This window comes from Ambystoma mexicanum, chromosome 10 (assembly GCF_040938575.1).
Source record: "Ambystoma mexicanum isolate Mex_15411 chromosome 10, UKY_AmexF1_1, whole genome shotgun sequence".
In the NCBI taxonomy this organism is placed as follows: domain Eukaryota; kingdom Metazoa; phylum Chordata; class Amphibia; order Caudata; family Ambystomatidae; genus Ambystoma; species Ambystoma mexicanum.
In genome coordinates, this window is record NC_090932.1 from 241,770,254 (window position 1) to 241,797,379 (window position 27,126).

A 27,126-nucleotide genomic window follows, 5' to 3' on the forward strand; every position below is an offset into this window, starting at 1 on the left:
AGACCCTGGCCCACTCCAAGCTTGTAACAGCCCTTCACGCAGTTAACACCATGGCAGTGCACTGTCCAGGCTGCTTCAGGTTTTCATCAGCCAATATGCAGGTCCTGGAGAGATTCTACCCAGAGCTCCATCCCCAGATCTGTGAGTGGCAATGATGTCTGGTTGCTGCTGGTGAGTAGCCATGTGGTTCACTGCTTGCAGTTACTCCAATCTGTATGCAGCATATGTCTTTCAGTGATCCACAGTGGCATGCAGCCTCCAGACAATGGTTGCCATGTGTGATGTCAGACATCTATTTATTGGACACAAGCGCTGGTATGTGCACTATTGTTTGTTGGTGACATGGGCCACTCATGCACAAGCAATGCCAATAAATGGCAACACATGCTCAGACAGTAAGGATGCCAGATTATGATGTTGTGGCCATGTGAGGGGCATACATGCAGCACTCATTTTTATGTAGTACATTTTAAAGTGAAGCCATCCACACTCAACATCTGAAGGTGACACATGCGTATGGATGTCAGTGAATGTCATGTTGGTGCATTGTCCTCTCAGGGACCTTGATGTTATCTGTCTTTCTTCTGCATGTAAAGTCTGATTTGATGTGTGATCATGCCATGTGTATGTGCTTGGGGAAACATCATGCACACTGGTACCTCTGCAATTTGTCAGGGAGGCATGTTGCTTCATGTAATTGTGTGGAAAGATGCCCAAGCCGGTGTTTGCATGGCCATGCTGTGCATAGTACAATCATGAGGGTCTTGTGAGGCCCGGCATTCAACTAGGTATCTTGCAATGTATGTGTTTGCAACAGTACCCCAGTTCATCGATGCTTCGATGCATTCTGTGGTTAGCCTCCTTAAAAGGTGACTCCCTACTCACCCAGGTGCCCTTGTGCCCTGACTCCTGGGGTGATGCAGCAGGTTACATTTGGGTCACTTTGGCATTGTTATTGTGCTATGTCATGTTTCTTGCAATGTGCTGATGGACTGCCCTCTGTGTGCTGTGTTGACATGTGAATGTGTCATGTGTGGCTGTTGCTGGTTGAGCCATGGTGAATTGATATTACTGTAAATGTTGTGCATGCCACACATGCTTTGACACTGTTGACTGGTATCAATGTTCTTTGTCCGCTCTCCCACAGTTGCTGCAGCTAGCAATGAGGGTGGGAGAAGTGCTGTAGAACATGGACACAGGGAATGGGCAGACCCCAGCCACACCCCCGTGCCACCTCCTCTTCAGAGAGCGATCTGGCGGAAGGAACACCTAGACCATTGGCGCCTGGGTGCTGGGGGTTAATTCCAGGAGGTGAAGGAAGCAGGGGACACTTCAGCAGCGTTGGGACAGGGTGACGCCACATAGGGGCCCTCCTGGGGGCAAGACACCCTGGAGTTATTCAGGTTGAAGGAAGCTGAGGTTGAGGTGAAGGGGAAGGCCATTGCAGGTCAGCGCATGGGGTCAATGGGGTCATTTTTTTCTTTCTTTCTTTCTTTCTTTCTTTCTTTCTTTCTTTCTTTCTTTCTTTCTTTCTTTCTTTCTTTCTTTCTTTCTTTCTTTCTTGTGCCACACACCCGTGGGCCTCAGAGCGAACAATAAACACAACAGAACAAAACACCGGAGAAATGAGTACAAAACAGGGTTCAAGATTAGAACAGGCATCAGATAGTGACTACTAACTTAGTCTGGGTCAAGATTAAAGAGATGGGTTTTAATTGCCTTCTTGGAAGTGATACGATTAGCTTCTTCACGTGTGGAAGCAGGAAGAAGATTCTACAATAGGGGTGCCTGAACATCAAAACAATTCCCTCCGAGGCGGGCCATTTTGAATCTAGGCTGAATAAAGTTAGGCGCCATAGAGGAACAAAGGTTCCTTGTGTTGTCATTTGGCTTAACACGATCCAAGAGATAAGCCGGGCCCAGCTTCACCTCACTGATGAGGCCCAACAAGGCTGAAACACGTGTATGGGTTTGCTGTTGGTACTCTTGTTCAGAGAGGATTTGCCATAGCATTTCGGTGCTGGACAGCCCATGTGGGCCGGACAAAGACTGATATGCAAATGGATATTTCCAATCTGTGAAAGGTACAGTGAGCAAAAAGCGTGTGCTGCAAACTCTCATCTCAGAACAGGTTATCATGCCAGGTTTTTTCTGGAGAGGAGCGCCTGCTACCTTTTTGAAAGGTTTTGGAATGGCATTTGAAATTCAGGGTCAATATTTTAAGTGTGTTCCTTTGTTTGATCGGAAGCCAGTGCAATGCACTCCTGGCGACAGAAACATGTGCTCACTGAGAGAGTCCTAAGATTGCTTGGTGCAGCAAATGGTGGCCACCTCGCAAGCCGTCCAGGAAACAATGGAGGCCCACCTCAGGGAGGAGGATGTGACACAACCCTGGTCAAGGCATTGTGAGGCAATTTTGAGATTCCTTTCATATTTCTGTGTATACAGTTCGATTTGAATACAGGTTTTGCATCTGTTTATTCCACGCTTTGTGCAGTATTTTTATCTGTGTAAACATTTACTTTTTTCATGTTCTACAAGTGCCTCTGTTCATTGTCAGTCATATGTATTGTGGATTCAGTGTGTGTGTCATGTTGATGCTGTGATGTTTTCTTTGGGAGGTATGCGCATGCACCTGACATGTAGGAGTATGCCCATCAGACAGCTTCAGGGTGCATTGGATGATTTTCATATTCCATTCAGTGTACACGGGCACTGCATGATTGGTATCAGTGTGTTGCTGTTGTTGGAATGAAGGCTTCAGTTGTGTGTGTGTGATGGTGTACATTTGGTATGGTTGTGGTGCTGTGTGGACTGCGCATGAAGGTTTTTGTAGTCTCTCATTGAGGATGGGTTGCCACTTGTTCATGTGTATTGCCTCATGTTCCACATGTTTTCTTTGTGTGTTGTATAGGATTGCATTTGTATTGCCTCTACCAATTTGCTACTGGACGTGAAGTTTATTGTGTGTTGATTTCATTCAAAGTTCACTGTTGTCTAGGTGTTCCCTTGGCACTTGTTTGAGATTGGGTATGTGCCCACACTTCATTCAATGTTGTGTGTATTTGGCAGTGTGGGTGCTGCAGTGAGAAGTGGCCTCACTGTGGATGGGTGACCTGGACACATCACTTGTGCGTTTGACAGTAGATTGCTGTGTCACTCCCATGTCATGGTCACTCACCCACACACATCTTCAGTCACACAATACCTGCTCTCATGTTATTCATCAGCTCTGCCACTCAAATGCAGCTGAGTCCCATGGTTGATGTTTCAGTGTGGCAGCACACATTTCCTGTCTCACTGAGTCACAAACTCTCTGACAGACTTCCTATCATCCAAACACAGGCCTGTCATGATTTAGTCCCTGACAGGGACTTTGCCACCCGTACCACCATGGGCACTGGTGTGTGGTGTGAGGACTTGAGGGGGCTGCCTAGGGTAGTGGCAGAGTTGGGGGAGCTGGTGTGTGGTTTCTGGGACTTGAGGTGGCTGCCTCGGTAGTGGCAGAGTTTCAGGGGTATGGAAAGGGGTTTCTACTATCAGGGGGCTGCATGTGGTAGTGGTGGAGGTGTGGGGGACTGGTGGGTGGTGCTGGGACATGAGTGGTGTAGGCCAGAAGTTTTAGTGCATTGAGAGTAGGGGTGAAGGTCCCCAGTTTCACCAGGGTGCTGCCTTGACTTACAGGGAATCATGTGCAGTTTTTCCTGGTTCCAGCCTTGACTTACATGGTAACGTGTGTAGTTTCACCAGGGTGCAGACTTGACTTACAGGGGATTACATGCAGTTTCACCGGGGTACAGCCTTCATTTGCGGTGGGACCATGCGCAGGGTCTCTGAGGCACAGCCTCGACCTACGTGGGGATCGTGCACAGTTTTGCTGGGGTGCAGCCTTGACTTTTGGGGGGATCACACACTGTTTCGCTAGGGTGCTGAATGGTGGGGGCAAAGGTAGGCGCAAATGTAGGTTTTTGGCAAGGGTTTTTATTTGTGTGGGGGCATGTTATGGACGCTCCAGGTGCAACTCAGTTTTCTTTCCACATCAGGTTACTTTGCGCTTTGAAATCCATTCATGCATGGAACAAGCAAAGAAACCTTCATGGACAAGTAGGTGCAAAGTTGTTTTATGGGCAAAGTACTTTGCGCAGTCTTTCCATTTTGTATTAATCGGGCTGCGTGTATCTAAGTTTTGTTAAAATTAATTGCAGGTTTTCCCTCAAAAGAAATTGCTACTAGTTTCTTATCTGTGTTGGATTTCTGGATGCCTTCTACGTACCATTGTTCAAACACACTTCTCAGCTAATTTTTACAGTGATAACCAAGCTCATTCTGCTTGTCCGAGAACTGTGGCAAAATCGTCTTCCTGGACATTGCTTTAATATATATTAGTACCCGGTGGTGACATTCCATGGGAAACACTTAACGTGGATTGGCTCATTTCTAAGCCATACCAAAGTGTAATCCCGAGGATGCACTTACGTGCATTGCGCCCCGGGTACACTCTCTTTTTTATTTCTGGCGACCATGGAGAAGGGACCACAAGTAGTTCTTTCTCCCTTTTCCAAGGTGGCCAGTTTCCTCCCATTCATTAGTACAGAGCAAGTTGGCCCAAAATGGCGCCCACGCTCTGTGCTAATGAAGCAGTACACACGTTCTAGTGTTCCTAGAAATAACGCATACTGCAATGACACCTTTTCAAATGGCAAAACAAATGAGCTTGAAAAGGTTTCGTCATCATTAGTATTCCGGGGCTTCAAATACGGGAAAACTAGTATCCCGAGACTGCAGACCCCGGAATACTAATGTCAATAACCACCTCGCCGGGGGGCCATTACTGCCTAAAGTTAGTGCCCCCGGGGCCACAGTTATCTTCAGGCCCAAGGGGCATTACCTTAGCGGTAATGGCCTGCCGGCTCGGCGGTTATTGCCATAATAACCACTGAAGTATCAATGACAAAGGTTGGCTAAAAATATCCTGAACTTTCTCTTTATATATATGGGACGCAGGTTTTACTTTCACTGTGTAATCAGTGCCATACCAACCCAATTCTAATGTCATTGGTTTATTCAGTTCACTGTTTGGTAGGCCAGTTCTGCCAGTGGTTAAGTTTGCAAATAACCTTCAACTGTTTTGCCTTAGGCTGCAATCCTTGAACAAAAGCAGTGGCTATCACCTACTCTGTAGTGCAGGTTGGTTGGTATGATGCCAGAATGTTCAGCAAACATAATTCTAAGACTTTAACAGGCGATTCACTCTTATTATGTTTGAAATTGATATGTTTTGCCCAGCCAGTTTCCTTTGGGCAAACCTCAGCGATTGTTGTTAGCCAATCATTTCTCACAGCAGTTAATTGTGCATCTGTAATGGACAATTATTTTGCTCAATTAATCATTGCGATACTTCATCCGGCAAAATCACCCGTATGAACTGATTCATATCTCCCCGAGATGTATGCCATTGCTTGGGGTTCCTCTATAAATCACTCTGGTTCTTTTCTTATGTCTTCAAAGACTTTTGCCAAATCTGTAAGATCCTCTGGGGTGCATGGAGCATACACAGTGACTAAATTGCCCCTGTAATGTGTAGTACACGGTAACTTCCTAACTGAATGTGTGGTTTTGGATGGCCATAATGCACCGAGATTCTAGTAGGTATATCCCCCCTCTACTGCTTGGGAAACAAGGGGTGCTGGCAGCAGATGACTTTATGGTCATGTTTTTGATTCTGGTGCGGAGAGGTGTAAAAAACGATTGTGCATGTGGGGCAGCGCCTGTACAGGCACGTGAACATTTTTAGAAAAAGTCAATAATGTCTTCCTACGATTATTCCCTCAAGTTCTCTTAAACCTGATGTGGGCTGATGTTGAACTAGAAAAATGCTGCTGACCCTTCAATTTCGATTTTACATTTTGAACCTGACCTTGTAATTTTTTGTTAGAATCCTTGATGCCTCTTGCTTTGCATTAATTAATTCCTGTGTTGGCTGCTCCTATCAGTCTCTATTGTTCTGGACAAATGTTCCCTCTTTCAGGTCTGCTTACTCTTTTAAAGTGCATTAATATACTTTTACCAAATATACTTTCCAATGGGAATTGTTTAGACCCGCTATCCTGTGTGAAGAAGCACCATGTATGTAAGAAGGTGCAGGTTTCACGATTATAATGTGCTTACATGACATGTGCTGATCAGGGGCGTTGCTAGGGGGGGGCTAAGGGGGCTATAGCCCCTGATCTTTTGGTTGTAGCCCCGGATAGAATCTCAGGAGCTACAGCCAAAAGACTAGCTAGCCCCCAGTCCCAAAAGTTCTGACATCAGCATAGCCCCGGGTCTTTTCCAGACCTAGCAACTCCCCTGGTGCTGATGTGCCTTTTGGTGGATTTGGCACTGCCGGAGACTGTCCTGCCCCCACTTTGCAGTCACACAGAAACGTATGCTTAATACATGTTCAGAGGATGGAAATGAGCCTGTCATTCAAAAAGGGAATCTTTGCCAGCTGACTGCTCATAGAAGGAAAGGCTCTCAGTCAACGTCTGGGCCATAAGGATCACCTGGATCCCCCTTCACTTTCAGAAACCACTTACAAGGGAAGGCCCTGGTGAGGGAGAAGCCATTTTAAGTCCCAGACCTAGTCAGCAACGTATTCACTAAATCATAAACAATAATTCTTTCCGTCTGATTTAAACCTACTGGCATTATTCTATTCTTGGGACTTATTTCAGATTCACTTATTAATCACCATTTTCAGTTTTCCTAGTACACCATAATATGCTGATAGCTGAAATTGTGGCTATGTTCACTCAGATCTGACCTATTTTTAATAGTATGAGTGATATCAACTTCCGTGCCACCCTGCATCTTTCTCTCTTGCTTAGCAAATATACTAGCTGATATATGCGGCATTGCCCGGGCTTTCATTCCCTCATAGGTTGTTGGGTGTCCTGACCCACGTTTGAGCTATCATGCTGCAACATTTGGTGCTGTGGGCTTAGACAATCCAAGATGGCCAAAAAGCCCACAGGTGCGCCAGAAACCAGGAGAACCACGCAGTTTGTGCGCACACCAAAATGGTTGCCTAACTTGCCACCCACCAGCGCAAGCATGATGGGCCAGGGTGCCATGAGTGTAATGGGTGCCAAAGGTAAAACAGCAGCACCTGTTGGCTCAAAAAAGAAAAAAAAAACGCTTTAAAATTACCTTTGGTTTCTCTGAAGGCCAGCTCAAAATGCCTATTTTCAAACATTGCAACACATCCAAAAATCTCACTGAACACCAGCAGACATCTGGCAGAATGAAGTTTTATGTGCCTACAAAATCTGGGAAGATGAAGAGCCCAAAATAATGTTGATAACAAGACTGGCTGAGTGCTAAACTGAACTGAAAGACACTAAAATCGAAATGTTTAGAACAAATGAGTGACCTACTTTTGAGTGTCACATAGTTTGTCACTGTTGAAATGTCATAGTTTTGAACTTAGAATCAGCATTCTAGCTGCATGTGGAAAAATTGTAAGTTTGATTTAAACTGGGAACCCAAAATGACATGTAGCTAAAAACTGGCTTAAAGAGATTCCAATTCTGCCTGACATCTACCCCCACAGGAGTTGAAACTTGATCAGCAGGTTCCCAGGCCTGGCTGCATTCTGTTGCCCCTGACAAAAGGAGGTCACACACTCTCTGATTGAATTACCTGGGGACTGCAGGAAACTAAACAAAGGGCCCAGGCAGATGGTTTATTGGGGGGGGTCGTAAATGGCTTCCTTTTGAACAAAGCCCTTCCTTGACTCAGGCAGATGGTTTATTGGGGGGTCTTAAAGTGGCTTCCTCTTGGCAGAAATGGGGAGGGGCAGCCCCCTTTGAGGACAGGCTGAGCTTAAAGAAAGTGGATAGACTGGTTTCTCCACCATGTGACCTGGGAAGACACAACCCTGTTGGCCAGAATATGATTTTAAGAAAGATGTATAACTCATGGTGCGGACTTGTCAAAATTATCTAAATGATACCATAATTCTTGTGATTTTTCTGCCCACATTTTAAGAGGTTTTAGGACCCGGTGGTATGATCTGGGGGTTTACAAGCGGAAAAGAGGCTGTTACTCTAAATGTATGCATGTTAAAAATCTGACACTTCCTTATCTAAATGCCCACATGCCTTGCACACAATTGTATACATTTGGAGAAAAATACGATATGGGGAAAGCTACTAAAAAGCGCAAAAAGTTGCCATTTCTTTACCCAAGCTCCTAGAAACGCCAGGGTCGGAACAGTGCCTCCCATCAGTAATGCATGATGTGTGTATGCAATGACAAACAACTGTGTATCTGTGGAATATGTATTTGGGTCAAATATAGATTTGTGTGCAATTTGACAGGGGAGGATCCTCTGACCCATAAAACCTACAGCATCACTCTGACTCACATTTCCTTCCCCCAATCAAGGGAGAGAGGGAGAATCGGGCCAATGACAAATAGAGAGGGGCAGGCTTAGCTACGCCCAGGCACATACCCATTTTCAAAACACATAAAAAGAGACTGCTGGGACAGGTAGAGACATTCAATTCCATTTGCTGCGGAGCATGCTGACCGACGACGTTGCATCCAGAGATCCAACACTTAGACTTCCAAGCTAAACAGAGACTACAGAACTTTGAACCAAGAAGGCCCACTGCAAGCAAAAGTATTCGTCAGCAGGCCTCAAAATCATTTGCAAACTCTTCCACAGCCGGGCGAGCTGCTTGAATCCCTTGCCAAGAACTTTTGCCAGGACCAGTGCAGAGATCCAGGAGCCGTGCAGGGACCGCTGTATCCGGACAGACCAGACCAGTGCCAGACCAGACCAGACCGTGCAGAACCGCAAACCCAGAGACCAGATCGCTGTGAAGTGCCGCTAGCCTGATTGATCAGATCTGTGATGAGGTCCAGTCCTTCCAAAATATATTGTGAGTACTTAGGTCAGATTGTGACAGAAATAAGCTCTTAGTTTAAAATAATCTAATCCAAACTATTTTAATCTAACCAGAACTGCCTCCTAGAAGTTGTCACTTGTCATTTTGTAAAGCTGCACCACTGTCACTTGTCAATTCTGCAGCTGCATAGCTGTCACTTGTCAATTTGAGTTACTTTAAATCCGAAAAACGACCCTTACAAAATCGTTCATATCTCCCGAACCGTTCATCCTAGGAACTTGGTTTAACTTTCCTCTGAAAGCTTAGGATCTCAGCTTTTGCCGTAATCACGATTCACGCACTCACACATTTTGCCGCGATTTGCGATTTGGCCTGATTTCTTTACCTGTAAAAAGATAGCAGCTTTTTGCTTTCCTCTGCTAAAAATGTGTTTGCCTCTTAATAACCATCCCTGAATCATTGCTAAAGTGAGCCTGAGCTCATCCCAAGTATCTCTCACTCACCCTGAACCTCCTAAAGGGAATTAAAAGCATTTTCAGCATATTTCTCACTTCATTGCCACCATATTCAAAGCACTTGGGCCTGTGTTTTAAAACTCATGCCTGATTTCTCTAAGTTGCTGGGGGGGAAATTGAACTGAATTATATTTGATTGCATTTCTAAGAACTGTGTGCTCTCCTCTTCATCTCCTTACATTGCATAAAGGGGGGGGGTGAATTGTCAAAGAAAAGTGATTGCTTGTTTTGTTGAAGTCATATCAAGTTATTTCTGTACTGCATTTATTCCACCTTGCATTTCCTTGAACCGTATACAGCATTCTCTACCCCTTTATTCTTCTGTTCCTATTCACAAGTGTGCTACCTCATCCTCTACACTATTTCTGAGTAACCAAATCAGTTTACTGGTAGAACATTATTCATTGTTGATTACTGCTGATATTCTTAAGTGTGATATTAAATATTAATTTATCATAAGAGTGTGATAGATATACCGTTATATTTCTCAACTAAACCTTTTAAACTTGCAAAACAGAACTACTTCTTGGCTCAGTGGGGTCAGGGGGATTCTAAGAGAGGGGTGTTATATAGGGGTAGTCGTCCAGAACTCATGAACTGGACATAAAGATATATCAATAAGGGTTTCCATTCAGTATCCCAGACTAGGCATTGACTTAGCTGTAGTGTTGAATTGAATCTTCTTACAAGGTACAGGTAACTGTGCAAATTTGGTACAGAATGGTGAAACGGTGTGGAATTGCACAAGGAATAACGCTTCGCCAAGACACAAACCCACAAACCAACGACACATTTTGACTTTTGCTGGAATCCAGGGAAAGGGGTGGGGTGTCCAAATGTCATGTAGCCAGTAATGTACAGAGGTTAATAACATGTGAATGTGCAAAATTGCAGGTTGGTGAAACAGTGTGAAATTGTATAGGCAACACACGCAAAGCCACAAACCCCCAAACCCACATCTACATTTGCACATTTGCTGAAATCTGGGGAAAGGGTTGGGGTGTCCAGATTTCATGTAGTCAGTCATGTCTGGAGGGTCCTAACAGGTGACTGTGCAAAATGTGGTGCAGATTTGTGAAACGGTGTAGAATTGTATAGAGAACATACACAAAGCCACAAACGGGGAAGGGGTGCGGTGTCCAAATTTCATGTATCTAGTTACGTCAGGAGAGTCCTTGTAGGTGACTGTGCAACATTTGGTGCAGATTGGTGAAACCGTGTGGAATTGTATAGGGAACATACACAAAGCCACAACCACAAAACCAGAGACTTTTGCTTAAATCCTGGAGAAGGGGTGGGGTCTCCAGATTTCGTGTAGCCAGAAATGTCTGACGGGTCCCAATAGGTGACTGTGTCAAATTTGGTGCATATTGTTGAAACGGTGTGGAATCGAATAGGGAACATAAGCGAAGCCACAAACCCACACCCAAATGTTCATGTTTGATGAAATCCGGGGAAAGGGGTGGGGTGTCCAAATGTCATGTAGCCAATAATGTCTGCAGGGTCCTAACAGGTGACTGTGCAGAATTAGGTGCAGATTGCTAAAAGGCCACTCAATGAAACTGCATGACATTTTTGAATTTTATTCTAGACCTGATTCTGAATGGTTCTGGAAAGTGTGGAGCTATTTTGTCAAAAGGGATTAGAGAGGGTGGTCCCAAAATATTGTAAACGCTTATACATGTGGTGCCATTTGACAAATCTGCACATCAGTTTGCAAACCAATTTTAAATCTAGATATACATATCTTTGTAAAGTTTGGTTCGATTCTGTCAAGAGGGGGCTATATTAGAGGGGGCTTTCAACATTTTCGATGGTTTATAACTTGTTGCCATTTGACAAATGTGGACACAACTTTTCAAAAATATTATAGAACCAACCTTGAGTGTTTGTGTAAAGTCTGAATGGATTCTGTCAAGTGGGGGCTAAGTTATATGACTATTGTATTAATACATTTTGACATTAAAAAAAAAATAAAACATGGGCAGATTTCTAGCAAACCTGTGTAAGGAGCATTGGCATAGACCTTAAATCATGGTTTTGCGAATGTGCCATGTTTTTTTTTTTAATCATAATGTAGGTACAAACAATAGTGACATACCTTTGGCGACTGAGGTATAGCGTGTGGCCATGGGCAGTGGCCAGATTATCTGGGTCATGGCATAAGGTCATGACCCAGACAATCTGGCTACTGGCTATGACCATGCGGGACCACAAATGGAGTTCAAAAAGCCATGTGGTAAAGTTATTTGAAAGGGGGAAAAATGTGCTCCTGGTAATATGGTCATAGGGTTCTCTCTTCGCCTTCCGTAGGCTGCCATTGAAAGGGAAGAGGGGCTCTATTCATGGAGGCCATCTTGGAAAAGTATTTTCCTTCCTCCTGTAGGAAGAAAAATCCTTTATTTTAGCAGCTGGATTCCCGCTTTAGAAACGTGGGGTGCTAATGGCCTTCATCCCCCATTGCAGCGGCTGGAACAGGGATAACGGTCAAGAGCCCTCATTATCCGCCCTCGCTTTGCTTGGCCCGATAACTTGGGCTGCCGGGCCATTATCCCCCATTCCAGTCCCTGGAACAGTGGATGAACGCCACATTATTCCCATTAGCATGAAACAAAATGCTAATAGAAAGGTTGGAAAATCTTATTGAGTCTTATTGAGTCCATGTACTCCTTTGAGAAAATGTAAGAAGATGGAGTCTATAATGTTTTTTTTTATTGTTCTGCTTTTTAACTGTGAAAGGTGGTTCCTAAAGAAATATTTCTTTTGTTGTTTTTTGATGTATTTTTTTTTTTGCAGGAGAGTTTAGAACTTAAGGTCTGGAGGGAAATGAGGGAAGAGGCACCAAGCACTAATATGGAAGGGCAGGTGGACAGGGAAAGATGTTTTGCGTGTGTTACTTCTAAGATAGGGGGCAGTGTTTCTCATGCTCCTTGATTACAGCTTCAAAAGCACTTCAAGATTGCTTCCCCCTGCAGAGTGGTGTGTTGCAGTATATACAGAAGACTGTTGTCTTTGAAAGATATGGATCAACAGCCTCTTTTATTGCTTGCAAGGTAGCTGGTGGGATTATGTGTCCCGCAGATGTAGGCTGTGTGGTCACAGTATTGATTGAGGAAGATGATGTGGAGGAAGACAGCCTACTACTTGCTAAGAAAAGAACAATCTTTCTGAGAGCATTGAAGTATTTGGATTTGGTGTGGCGGCACATGAAGGTGGTCCATACTAGCAGTGCCCAGGTAGTCCGTGACTGAGTACAAAGTTGCTCTCTGTGCATTTCACTTTGGTAGCTTCAGCCTTTGGTACATTTCCAACAGTGGTAAAGAACTGTCACACCCATTATTCTCTCTGGGTGCTAGAGGTAGGCACTTCCTCTACCAGATCTTCTTGGGCCTCTTCATTGTCTTTGGAAATACTGGACTTTTTTTGCTGTGTGGGTTCTCCAGCTGGTGGTGGTGGTGGCTCTTGGGAAGGAGGGTTGGCAATATCATATGCCATTTTTAAGATAAATAGCAGTTTTGCTACTATTATTCCATGTATGTGCTTTCTACTAGATTGTTAATGGATAATGAGTAAGAATAGGTGTAGGAGCTGTGCAAGGGTAAATTTTGAGCTTGAAAGTTCCTAGATCAGTAGAAAATGCAGTTCCAAACTGTCCCCAAAGCAAGGACCTGTGCCGCGCAGAAGCACATGGTCACGTGGCACTGTCCGGAAGGTCCACAATGACGTCAGACGTTCATGGATGTCGACGAAAGCAAAAACTGTGGAAAAAGTATAGAAGTGTAGAAAATGATGCCAGACGGTGGGAAATGGCATAGTTTGAAGGTGAAACTTTGTAAGTTGGACAAAAACGTTGCTATATTGGGGTAAGTATGATATTAGTAAGTTGTTGGAAAATAGCCTGCACAGGTAAAACCCATGGCATTCTCTGAAAAAAAATCTTTGTTAAAGAGATGTTATGGTTAAGTTGCACCAATAAAAAATTACAATTCACTTAAAAGACTTTGTTAAAGGGACTTTTGTGGTTAAGTTGCAGTATTAAAAACCTATGAAATTCAATGAAAGAATGTTGCTGGACAGCAAAGGGCAACCTGACACTGATGAATTGCATCAGCTTAGTGTAGACATATACCTAAGTATTTTATATATGTAGATACAGGGAAAGAACCAACAGAGAATCTCTGTCTGACCTAATCAAACAGAACATACATATTATATAGTACATTCTATAACAATGAAAGTGTAGCAATATAGTGGTTCTCATGACCTTACAGAAAGCAACCTTTTGCAAACATATTGTATCCTGAAATCCCTGCATTATACATTCCTACCTAACTTCAACAAGTGTTATCATTTCCCTTTTAGACATCCTTGTTCCATCTAATCACATGAGATGAGCCCTTAGTCACCCCCATCTCTGCAGCGCCTAATAAACATTACCGTTTTCTATTCGCAGTGCCGTATGGTCTTTCTTGCCTTATCATGCTAACACACATGGCTGCCTTTGTAACACCTTTTTGTATGGATTTCCCATTTTAACTTCTTTTATGGCAGTTTATATTTACATTTTTTATCCATACGAGTCCCACTGAAAAGGAAGACAAATAAGTTAATGTTATTTGCTTAAATGCATAAAAAGTGCTAATTAAATCTGTTTGTGACATGAATCCACTGAGCCTAACAGGTATTTCTTCTTCCAGCCAACAAGCACAAACCGTGGATTGAGACATCATACCATGGAGTGATTACGGAGAACCACAATACTGTCATTTTGGATCCACCCCTGGTAGCTCTGGACAAGGATGCCCCGGTACCATTTGCAGGTAGAGAGCAGCGTGTTACTCTTGTAAATATGATCCACAGTCACACAAGTAATGCCAGTAATAAGCAAGATATGCATCTTTTAACATAAAGATATGAATGTGCTCTCCCAGTGGCCCAGTTAGTTTTGCATGAACATGAGAAGAGGACGGTGTTGTGAGCACATTATGGCACCTGATAAGGCAAAGCAGTTCTTCAAACGTGCTTCCTAATCAAAAGTGGGTATCGATGGCAGCTTACAGTTTTGTTCAAATACATGAAAACCTCAACTGTGTGATGGTGCGGTCTCAGCCTGATAGTCTTCATCTTCAATACATTTAATAAATGGTTCAAGGCAGTCCAGAGGAGTTTGGAGTTGGTTGAAAGATGGCGTAATAATGTTTATATTTTGAAATAGAGTATTGTGTGCATGTCAGGAAAAGATGTTAATGTTCCCCTATTTTAAACCCTCATCCTTCAGAGGTACTTTGATAGAGAGTCTCCACACTCTCCAGGAGACAGTTACATCCAGTAATGGATTTCAGTGGGTTAGGCGACTACCCAAAGCCCAGAGGCTCAGAGGTCTCAGTCATGGAGTGGTCAACTCAGTCTTCTTAGGTTGATAACATTTGCATCATAAAAGTAGATGGCTTATTTTGATATTCTGAATTCATCTTGGATGGAGACTTTCCTTTCAAGAGAGAGTAGATATTCTGATACATAGTTTCCCTATGTGATTCTTTTGAGTGTTTATTATGACACAGAATCTCTCCTTGGGAGAGTGTTTACATGTATACATAGTGTCCCAATTAATGCACAGTGTTTATTTTCATACAAGCTCTTCTCTGTTCAAGGTAGGAGTGGTTATTGTAAAACAAAGTCACCCCCATTAAGGGACAGTGTTTGTTCTTAGTCAGGGAGTGTCCCGATGGTGAAGAGGTTCTGTTCTGGCACACGGTCTCAAACCAGTCACAAACTGGCCCTATTCTGTTAAACAGGATCCTCATTCAACCATATGTCTTATTCTAATGTAGACTCACACCTATGTGTGTAAACAGGGCTATCTTTATACAGATGTTCCTCAACAGACAAATAGAGGTTATTGTGAAAGAGAGTTGTTAAATTGGGTTCGTGGCTTACCACAACACTGACACCAGTGAAGGAACAATACAAATCTTTACTGAGTTCCAGCTCTGGGTACAGGGAACATGAGTACATTTATTCCATTGTTAAGTTGCATGGACAGAACATCCACCGGCATTCTCTGTTAATCAACCCATCTTCTCTACTGCACATTCACAGAAACATTAAGAAAATAACATTCTCACACACAGAATCCCATGTCAGTCACTCACAACGTTCCATGCATACAAGGGCAGGATGTTTGGAAAGACAACACACAACACATCTTCCCCCTTAAACAACACAAGACACACTCAATTAGCAGAGGCATACATATTTACACAACTCCCTCTTTGGCTCTTTTGCTCACAAAGGGACCAACTTCCTTCTTCTTCATTCTATCAAGATTGGCCCATTTCACTGAGATCCCACAATAGCCAACAATATTACAGATGTGCCTCACTTATGTATGTAGGTCTGCCCCCTCACAGCAGTATGTTCACCGGTTTCCTCCAGCAAAGTCCGTGTTAGTTCTCCTCTGGACCACACTGCTTTAATTCGTATGCTGTCACCGGGATACTGGCTCCTTTTCTGCCCCTCGTGGACACAACTGGTACCTGCAGTCACTACTGGCCTTCCTTGACCTGGGTTGGCTGCTTCTTGCAGACTCCAAACTTAGGCATGAATGCCTCAAGCAGCAAAGTTACTGTCTGCCCCTTGCCGCACTGGTGTGTCTGCCCCTTTCAGACTCGGTAGGCTCTTGGCCCTACAAAGTCTCTGTCTGCCCCTCGCAGACCCAGTAGACCCCTGTCCCTGCAATTTCTTTGTCTGTCCCTTGCAGACCCGATAGTCCCTCAGGACCTGATGCTGCCTCCTCACATCAATGGCTAGCCCTCACTGCAGCCCACAGTGCTCCTACCCCGAGAGAGGATCTTCTGTTGCTTGGAAGGCGGTGAATGTCTATTTGCCTTTATAGTTGCTGTGCGCCCAGCACAGCCATCATCCTCTTCCCCATTGTTAAGTTGCATGGACAGAGCATCCATCATCATCCTCTCTGAGTCAACCCATCTTTGCAACTGCACATTCATAGAACCATTCAGAACATGACATTCTCAAACACAACATTCCATGTTAGTCACTCACAGCATTCCATGCATACAGGGCAGGGTGCAGGGAAAGACAAGACACAACACATCTTCCCCCATAAACAACACAAGACACACTCAAGAAGCAGAAACATGCATATATAAACACACAGTCCCAACAAGAATCTACAGCCATGGAGGGATAATCTCTACAGTTAAACATAGTCACTATTTTAGATGGGAGGCTTATTCTGATGTGGTTATGGTGGCTGCACTCATGAAAAAACAGGGCCTATTCTGGCAAGGAGTCTTGCTCCATGAAGTGGCAGATTTAGTCTGATGCATAATTTCTCTGAAATGTCGAGGTGTTTTCTGGTAATAGGTCTGTTTCCTTCATGGGGCTATATGCTCTCCAACAGACTATGCCCCATTAAGGGAGAGTGTCTAGTCCTTCACAGTGTCTCTTCCTTAAGGATGAAAGTCGATTTCATATAGAGTCTACACCCCTGAAAGGGTTGGTTTATTCTGATGAAGCAAAAGAAAATTGTCCTTTGTGCGCTGTGCCATAGGGAACCAAGCTGCACCTCACTGATGAGGCCCAGCATGGCCAAAACATGTCTGGGGTGGCTTGTGTTTCCGTGTAGAGGGGACTGACCTAGCAGTTTGGCTTGGGCTGGTCCCATTGGTGGCAGTACCTGACTGATTTGCATATAGCTGGATCCCTTTTTCAATGGCGCAGACAGGCTAGAAAATGGTGGTGTGGAAGGTTGCCAAGGGCAGTGCCAGTGATTCAGAATAATTCAGAATTGTCCACCCATCCCTTTTTTGGTTATTATTCTGATGAAGCATATGCCCTTCTTCTCCCAGTGTATTCTGATACAGTCTACCAGAACAGGGAGGATGATCTGTTTGGTACAAGGCCCACACTAGCAGAGGTTTATTCTAGTCTACCTGATGAAGGGAAGGGTCTATTCCGATGTAGGTTTTCCTCCCATGAACAGAGAACATCTATTCTGATGCTGAATCTCTTCATATGAATTGAGATTGTCTGTTCTTAAATAGGCTCGCTCCTCAGGTGGAGGATCTTACTTGATGCAGGGTCTAACTCTAACTCAACTATGGGAAAACTCTATTCAGCTCCACTGTCTCCCATATCACAGAAGATGATCTATTCTGGTACAGAGACCTCCTCCCATGAAGAGAGATGGCTCACCTACATCTTCTGGCAGGCTGTTTATTATGACATAGAGTCTGGTCATATGGATGGAGAATATTTGTCTGGCTCTCTCCTTTGGGAGTTATTCTAATAGGGAATATCCTCCAATTCAACATTGGGGGCTGTGTAGTGATACTAAGTCTATGACTTGAGGAGAAGGGTTAATTCTAGCAGAGGCCTCCATCCTCTTGGATTTCGGGTCTGCTCTCATACCAAGTCTCCCCTCTTCAGAACGCTGGTTCTATTATGAAACCGAGTGTACTGCATGAATAGCCTGGTCTATTCCCACACAGAGACTCCCACATAATCAGAGAGCATCTATTATGGTGGAAGATATCTTTCTATGGAGGGAGATGGTGTGCCCTTAAACAGGGTCTCTCGTTTCAGGGGGAGGGTCTTTGTTTGATGCAGAGTCCCCACTCTCCTACATGGAGAGTATGTTCAGAGAGTCTGTTCTGATACAGTCACCCAGCATAAAGGGAGGAGGTCTTCTCTGATAGAGACATGGGTCCTTCTCTTCTCAGACACTATCTCCCTTCCCGGGGAAGGTCTATTCTAACAGATGCTCTCACTTCTCTTGTAGGCTCAAGTCTGACACCTCTCTCTGCTCTCTCGCCATTTTACCCGAATGTTTTCATCCCATCCCTTGGAATTGCAAACCTTCTCAGAGTGACTACACATGCATAACAAGGAACATCATGTGTCCCATATCCTCAATAAATGTGTTCACTAACACACTGTTCATCGACCTCGTCTGACCTCCATTATTTGACCTGCTCTTTGTATAGTGCCATCTGCGGTGCCTAAGGCCACATTGCACCATCTCTGTCTGGAAGTGCCTTGCTACACTACTCTGGCATTCCTCAAGCCCTGACATGGCATCACTGTCTTGCGTTAGTCCAATGATGAAAGTACTGTTGCAAGTTTTGTGATGTAATGGCAATTGATGCAAGATTGACAAGGCAAGTGTAGTTTTAAGGAAGGTTCTGTGTCAGCTGTCAAGGAAACGTTGATATATGAAAATTGGTTAAAATAAATGTCAGTATTTAGAAATGCACACAGGAAAAGGCAGAATAGTGTTATATTATTGAAAAGTGGTGTAATGGTCCAAAATCTGTAGCTGTTATTTTACTTTAATTTTTTGAGAACGAACCCTGCATGTGACCGTGGCAGCACACCATCTTTATATGAGCACGTGAATTGGCACGGGCCGTGCAGTGGGCATTTCCGTCCTCCTCTGGGTGCGCCTGTCCACACTCCTCGTGCAGAAAGGACCGCAGCTGTTGGTGCTGCTATTTCTTTATCACTTGTGCATTGATTTGGAGTATGCATTTATTTGAAAACAAGGGGAATGCCAGTTGCGTGTCAGCCTACTCCCATTATAAAAACATACACATGCACAAAGACTCCCCACGGTTGCATGCACGTACCTACCATGATATACGAGGCTGTGTGCGTGCCCTTGGGAAATGCTCTTGGTGGGACAGATGCCACACATGCTAAAGGTGTGTCAGATGCCATTTCCAATAGTGCACTCGTACTTAGACCTTTGGGAGACATTCCCACCGGGGAGGATGCAGTGCAAAACTGTTTCCACCGAAAAAGGTCAAGGCAATTTCTTGCATGTTGCCACAGATCACCAGTTTAAGCCATTGTCATATAATAGTCTTGTGCATAGGCTGCCGCACAACGGCCCTCATAATAAGTTTGCTAGTGCAAAGGCTGTCGCTTACCAAGCCTCATTATACGTTTGCCAGTATCCCATTGGTAATTACGACCTACAGTTTCTGCTTCCTGATATCTCTGAATTTCTGGGATATTACAGGTGATGGAAAGGGTGGTAAATCTCAATGGAAGAGATTGCCAGTATTACCGGCAACAGTGTTACTGGTGCCAGTAATACCAGCAGTTTTTTTCATGTGGGGGCTGGATTTACCTCCAGCTCTTGACTGGAGGTAAATCAGTGATGCCCACCAACAAACATGTAGTTTTTTTGCGGTTCTCTAAAAGTGCTTGTCATGGAATAACCGGCACTTTTTCCATCACTTTTCTTGCACCGCAAAACTTGTAATGAGGCCATGCCCATCAGGCCTCATTACTGGTCTATGTAATAGATACTGGTTATTGACCTACAGTATGAAGGTTTGCTCAAACACAAACAGGCTTTGGTAATGAGGGTGGTGGTGAGAAGCCTTCCTAGGCAGAAGAATAGTCTTTTTTTCTTTTCTGATTTTGGGTGTGATACTTGACCTTTATAGGAGCAGATATCCCCTACACAGAGTCTTTCTTTCCCTTGCTTGATGGACTGATTGTAAACGTCTGTGGGTTCATTCAAATTAAGCATGCAGATTGTTTTGGGATGATGGTAGGAGGTCAGATGACCAGTCAATGTCATTAAGATCAGCGGCTTTGTTTCCTTCATGGAGCACAGTAGCTGCAACAAAGTCTTTGTGCCGGTTGGCACTCGTTCATCTTGTGTTTGTCTATTCTGGAATGATATTGTGAGTGAGGACATTGACTGACTCGGATTAACCAGGTGAACTTTTTTGTCAGCGATTTGTTGAAGGATATTTTTATGTGTGTCTCTTATTGTCGTCGGTCTCCTAAAATGTTTGTGGTCTGATGGGATAGATTCCTGCTACTTGTGTGATGTTTGGCTACACAAGAGCTAAACAGGGACCGCCCTGACCTGAGCGCTCCTCCCCAATATGGCACTCCTTCCATGTGTCCCTAGCATAATTGGAGGTCCACACATCCCTGAGAGCCAAGCGTGGCATCACAACCTCATCAGCAGCCTAAGGAAATACACCCCCAGTGTCCCGAAGGCAACAGAAGGACAAATGCTCCTAGTTCTGTCCTATTGAACTCTCTGAGCCCCGTACATGTGAACACATGCCACAGGCAGGTCCCAGCTTTTTCACCAAGCGTACCATGCACTAGAGGGGATCTTGTTTTTAAACATTGAGTGGTTCACTCTGTTATAAAGGCCTTGAAGAAGGTTTTAATCTATGAAATAATAGCAATTTAGATCGATTTGGAAAAAAAAAACAGTACACCCTCTGTTTTAAAAAATACTTAAAATCTTAGCTTTGTAAACAGCATCTCAAAATATGTGAGACAATAAAATACCTTCACAATTGCAATTAGCAGAAATGAATAGTTATCACGATTTCTTTGTTTTTATCTTCAGTGAGATGGGAATATTCTATATATGTCTTTTTGTTTTGCCATGTTTCTTTTTTGTTAAAACCCAGATGGTGTCATGAATGAATGAGTGCAGAATGCATGAGTGGACCTCTCTTGCTGGCCCACTGTGATGTAGGTTACTGTTTGAGATTGATATTTTGTTCACTTTGAAATTTTAGGAAGAATTATACCAGGGCATTCCCTGTCTTTTGTAATGTGTATAACACCAACAGTTTCTGGTTGAATTCATTTATGATGGATTGCAATTAAGGACCTCTTGGTCCCTCCAGACATCTTGCAAACAGCATCAGAAATACTGATGAGGGCTCAACGTGTAGACCATTCACGGGAGCCCCTTGTAGCCCTTGTATTGTAGTGTACAGGGATCTAGGATATGAGCATCAGCTCTGAAAGTGAGGAAGCAGCCTCCCTGTGAAAGTTAGGGGATGAGAAATCTGAGGAGAGAATAAACATGGCTCTCCAGTCACATGATCCAGTGGTCAACCAAGAACTGTGATACCTTCTAATTAAGTTATTGAGTACAGGAGGGAGAAGCACTCCAGAGTCATCTACACTTAAAGAGTACATGTTTCTCCCTGACAGGGTATAATCAGATGTAAATGTTTTTTTATGAGTGGAATGGATCTGCAGTGTCTTCCGACCACACTTGCTCTAAAACAGAGATGTTGAATACTATTAAGAGCAATCCTCCAGCCACTTACCAACCATGGTACTCCATATGAAAGCTGGATGTAGTCCAGTGTCAACACTTGTTATGTTTGCTTTACCCTTGGTGCACAGTTAAGATGCACATTAACTGTGTATCAAGGGTAAAGCAAAGTCAAGTGTGATTATGTAGGCAGACAGGCCTACAATCAATACAGGACAGTCTAGCCAAGTAACAACCAGAGCTGTCAACTGGCCCGCAACTTGCGGTTTTGACCCGCAAAGAAATAACACAAACTTGAGTCCGTAAACATGTCAGAAAACCTGCAAGTGGGGCAGATTGAGAAAAACGGTCATCAATGACTATAGTGATTACTTTTTTACATGCAAATCCAGTCTTACAACTCCTTAAACTGGCTTTAATGAGGTCTGCTTTTGCCAGTGACAGAGCTTTGACCAGCTGTGATTTGCTAAAGTTGACAGATTTCACAGCCCAGAGGAGTATAGCCTTGCTGTCATGTCTCCCACAAAAACAAAAAAAAACCAAGATTTAAGTATGTTGGAGTAAGGCATACAAGTTATAGGTGGGTCGGGTTGAAAAAAAAACTACATTCTGAAAGTAAACCATACACTGATATACAAGTGTTTACATTTGGGTTAATTGTAAGTAAGAAATGCGTGTTTGCTGCATCACTACATACATTAATTACTAATGTTTTAATTTCTCAGGAAACTCACTGCAAGCACACACACATTCCAGGACAGCTTTGCCCAAAATCACAAGGCTCTCCAGTGCAATCCCATCACTTCGAATTATCTGTAAAAGGGTAACTGAAAAGTACAATGCAGTGCACACTTTAGTGCAGTAATGCAAATTTGATGACATGCGTGTCTTTCAAACTAATCACAAATCACATATAATTGTCATCTCTATTAGGGCAAATACAATATTTATGCTATTAAACACTATGACAAACATGTAAAAAAAGACAACTGTGCTTGTTTCTAATTCTACCAGAATTGCCCACAACATCATGGCTTCACAGTGCATTTTGTCCTTTTAGCAAGGTGGACAGAGATCTACAAATCATGCACATTTTTGGAGTGCAATCTATGGGAGCGTGAGCCTACTGTAACAGTCTTTGCATCTGTGAGTTATAACACTTGCCATGTTTTATTTACCCTTGAAGCACAGTAACTCTCTGCGCATCAAGTGTAAAGCGAAGGCAAGTGATATTTTGTGGGAAGACTGGCATGCGTTCAATGTAGGCAGACACAGCCTTAGCTCTGGCAGCGCTCAAGGTGAAACAAAATGTTGCAACCTTGGTGCCAGCATGGGAACAGCAGTCTTTTCACTTAAATAGGGCCCTACCTTGAGTAGGCTTAAGCTTCCCACATTGAGGAGGTTGCAGGAAAAAGGCAGCACTCTGTCTTTATGTCTGAGTGCTAAGCCATGGGCTCTTGTGGGAATGGGATGCTACCAAGATCCTGTCAGATTTCTCACCTGGGAAAGGAGACTATTCACATTCAAACACCCAGCAGAAAACAGACAGTGACAGAGGACAAGAGCCCACCCAGGCGAGATCAATGACGTATCCCTATAATGACAACCTTCTCAAAACAGTCATCTAGCCACCCTTAAAAAAATGGAGTCTTATTCCTCCACTGTGCCAGCTCAAGAAGGCACCTTATGTAAAAGAAAAACTCCCGGCACCGGAACAGGAAGATTGTCTCACCTTAGGACCAGGGCTGACTGACACAACTCCACAATCTACTTTAGAAGACTTGGCACAAGACTGAAAGCAGCAACAGCCAGCCTCACATCCTGTTCAAAAGATCACCAAATTGGTTGGTATGTCTTGCAATTTACAGAAATGATTTTGTTAATATGAATATTGTGACCAATGAAAACAGCAGAGTCCAAATTCCATTACTCACTCAAAAGGATTTCTTGCTGAATCACAATCGCATCAATTTTTCTAATTTAGAATTGTGGGCATACTGACAATGTTACATTTGAAACATGCATTTTCACATAAATGCAAAGAGCATTTTGGGAACATATATGTTCCCAAAATGTTATTTGCTTTCATGCAAAATGCCAGGTTTGAACACAAACCTCAGCTGCACCCTTCTCCAAACCCAAGGAGAAGGGGGAGCCCAGAGTATTTTAATTTTGGGCAGCAGCACCTTTTATTCAGTGAAAAACTCCACTCTACAACATAGCAACGTGGGAGTTTTTCACTTAAATAGGGTGCCACCACCACGCCAGCTCAGGGAAGCGTTTCAAAGGCTTTTAAAATGAAAAACGTTCACTTCAGCACAGAGGCGGGGACATTTTCACTTAAAGCTTATCAAAGGTACCTCAAGATCGAACTCCTGGCGGCATTTCTAAACTACCGCAGCACTTTAACATTGGGAAGCCTCCCCGGGAACACGATAGGTTCCCAGGAATGCACTATTAACTGCACAACATTTGGAAGAAAATGCTCATGTGTGCGATGAACTAGAACCGCTTTTTGGGGAAAGTCCACTCATAAGGGTGGGGCCTCCTATTGACACTCAAGATAAACTGAACAATTCAAGAAGTAAGACCACCCGCCACTCAATGTTGGTCTCTAACAGCCCTGATGAAAGTGGTTTAATTACTTTAGACCACTGAAACTGGTAGGCCTTTTCTCTGTGCCTTGGAACACAGAAGCAGACAGACAAGATTGGCGAGCCAGGCCACAGATTGATCCTCTCTCAAAATCACAAGAAATGACCATGAATGTATTTTCTCTGAGGAATGGAGCCAAAGAAATACATACAACTCCGGACCCCAGAAAATAGCAGTCTTTACCGATTTATCTCGGTCTAGTTTCCCTTTTAAAACAGTGTGTTTAGTAAAAGACATGAAGTCTGTTCTTTGGCTTTTCTTTATTGGCCAAGAACATGTTTCGTTTTTAGAAGTAAGCTGCATTCCATAGAAAACAAATAAAATAAGGTCAAATTTCACTTGGAAAGCAACTAATATGTTAAGGAAAAAGGAAAGACAAAGGACAAAAGGAACAATAAAAAACTGATTGACTACTGAAGATAAAATAATTATAAAACAAAGTTATCTGAATCACCATGTGGTACCATGACGACTAAGGGAAGATTCAGATGCTAGATCCCCCTATCTGTTTTTACCCGTGGATACCTCAAGATCAACTCCACAAAGGATATCCACAGGCTCAAAACCTGCCTCTCGCTGATCCAGTTTTGGATGTTCAGTGTATACTTCAAGCTCAACACCTCCAAGACAGCATTCCTATTACTCACCGACAACACCAAACACCCAGACATGCAGACCTGGCTTTCAAACATGAACCCTGAGGGCTCACACCCAAACTCACCTCCTGCACTATGTCCGTCAGGTTCCACATCGACAAACACCTCTTCTTCAAGACACACATAGCTAAGAAAACTCAGCCAGCTTGGTATCAGCTCTCCCTCCTGGGAAAGTCAAGCCCTTCCTCCCTCCAGTCAGCTTTAGAACCACTGTTCAATACTGCTCCTATCCCACCTGTAAGAGTGCAATGACCTCCTGGAAGGCCCCCTTTTGTCCTCCCCTGTGCCCCTGAGAAGTGTCCTACACACGGCTGCACGCCTCATCAAGGCTCTATGCAGATACAAGCACACTACTCTGGCCCTCATTGGCCTTCATTGGCTCCCACTGCACACACAAATCAACTTCAAATGTTGATGCATCATTTATAAAGCAGTCTACCCTGAAGTCACCCAGGTACCTTGCAGAGAAAATCAACATCTCAGACGGACAAGTCTTCTCTGCCTACGCCCCAAGACTATGGAACTTCTTCCTCATAAGCATCAGACTTGCCCCCCTGCTCCTACAACTAAGAAAGAACTCAAGAGTCATCTCTTCAAAGAGTCTCTACTCCTCAACACCTAGGCCATCACATTGCCCCTGCACCGCATGACTCGTTAGATGGTGTCTGCTTCTCTCCTCTCCGCCAGCCTGTACAGCTGTACCCTTCCTCTGTGCCCCTCTATATCCTACCTCCACTGTATATCTGTTCTGCTACCTCTAACAAGTGCTGTCTTGTGTATCCATATTGTTATATGCCTGCGTATAGAAGCTAGGTTTGCGCTCTATAAATACCATAATAACCAGGAAAAAGCCTCATAACGATGAGTGGATACATTAATGGGTTGTACTGTCTACGTATGAGAAAGAGTTGTAAAAGAAAAAAAATCTCATTGATATGTATGATGAGATTTGCTCACCCTTTAATCAAATATATGGGTAGTTTTTTGTGTGGTGGTTAATTTGCACCGGTTTGGTTGTGTGTTTTTGGGCATTTGATTTTTGTGGGTTTCTTTTTTTTCTTGTTGTTTTGATAAATTTAATATATTACTGGTTTTGTGGATTTGTTGTGGTTCCACAGCTTTCTGTGGAGTCGTTTTGGTTGATATTATGATACCTTTATTGCACTTCCGTTTTGCTTCTTGCTTGATATTGTGGCATTATTGAGCTGTTGTAAATTAAAATCTATAAATACAATATGTAAAAGAAACAGTTGCAAAATAAAAAAAATAAAAAAAATGATATAATAATAATAATAATAATAATAATAATAATAATAATAATAATAATAATAATAATAATAATAATAATAATAATTTAAAAAAGGGAATCACTATCAAAGACATGTATCAAATTTAAAATTGTGAGCATTTTTAAGAATGCTCTTGGTTTTAAATTTTAAATAAATATTTTGCATAAACTCAAAGGACCTTTGGGGAACATAAGAAATTCTTATGTTCCCAAAACGCTATTTGCTTTTATGCAAAATTACAGGTTTGGCCAGGAGAAGGGGGAGCCCAGAGTATTTTTTTGTTTGGCAGCGGCATCCTATGTCAGTGAAGATTTCCCTTCTCCAAAACAGCAGCAGGGAGCTTTAACTTAAATAGGGCCCTGCCAACATGCGAGCTTGAGGAAGCCTTTCAAAGGTGGCCCTGTGCTGGTGGGGCAATGGTGCCCTATTCAAATTAAAAGCATCCCCTAGCAGTGCTGGAGTGCCCGCTAACAGAATGAGAGAGGGAAACTTTTCATTTAAATAGGGTGCTTCCGCCATGCCAGATCGGTTAAACCCGTGAAAGGCACCCCCGCTTTGCAATTGAAAAGCTGCCCTCCCCATGCTGGCACGGCAGTGGCGTTCAAGCTAGGTGAAACGCAGGGACTTCTCACCTACGTAGGGTGCCACTCGAGCATCAGCATGGGGGTGCCTATTATTTTTCATCGGACCCAACGGCTACTGCCGTGCCAGCACAAAGAAGCTTTTTAAAGGGCCACTATGCTGGCATGGCAGAGGCTATTGCATTATGATATGATATGATATGGTATTTTATTTACTGTGCATCATGGGTAAACAAAGATAAGTGTTAATACATGGATAGACCAGCCTACATTCAATGTAGGCCAGCCTATCCACGTAATAACACTTCCTTACCATTTTTGCTTAACCCATGATGCACAGTATGGTAAAGACAATTGTTATTATGTGGATTGAATGTCCTACTTTTAATGTAGGCCAGTCTAGCCAAATCATGTTTGCTTTACCCTTGATGGACAGTAACTGTGTATCAAGGGTAAA

The 27,126-nt window shown here is 43.4% G+C and overlaps 1 protein-coding gene across 1 annotated transcript in view; it reads left to right on the forward strand.

The window, feature by feature from the left end:
- CLSTN2 (calsyntenin 2) overlaps positions 1-27,126 on the forward strand; it is a 3,665,407-nt gene that overhangs the window by 710,022 nt on the left and 2,928,259 nt on the right. Inside the window, exon 2 of the mRNA XM_069617773.1 lies at positions 14,110-14,232. Coding sequence (XP_069473874.1) covers positions 14,110-14,232 — 123 coding nt within the window. The remainder of the gene's footprint in view (positions 1-14,109; positions 14,233-27,126) is intronic.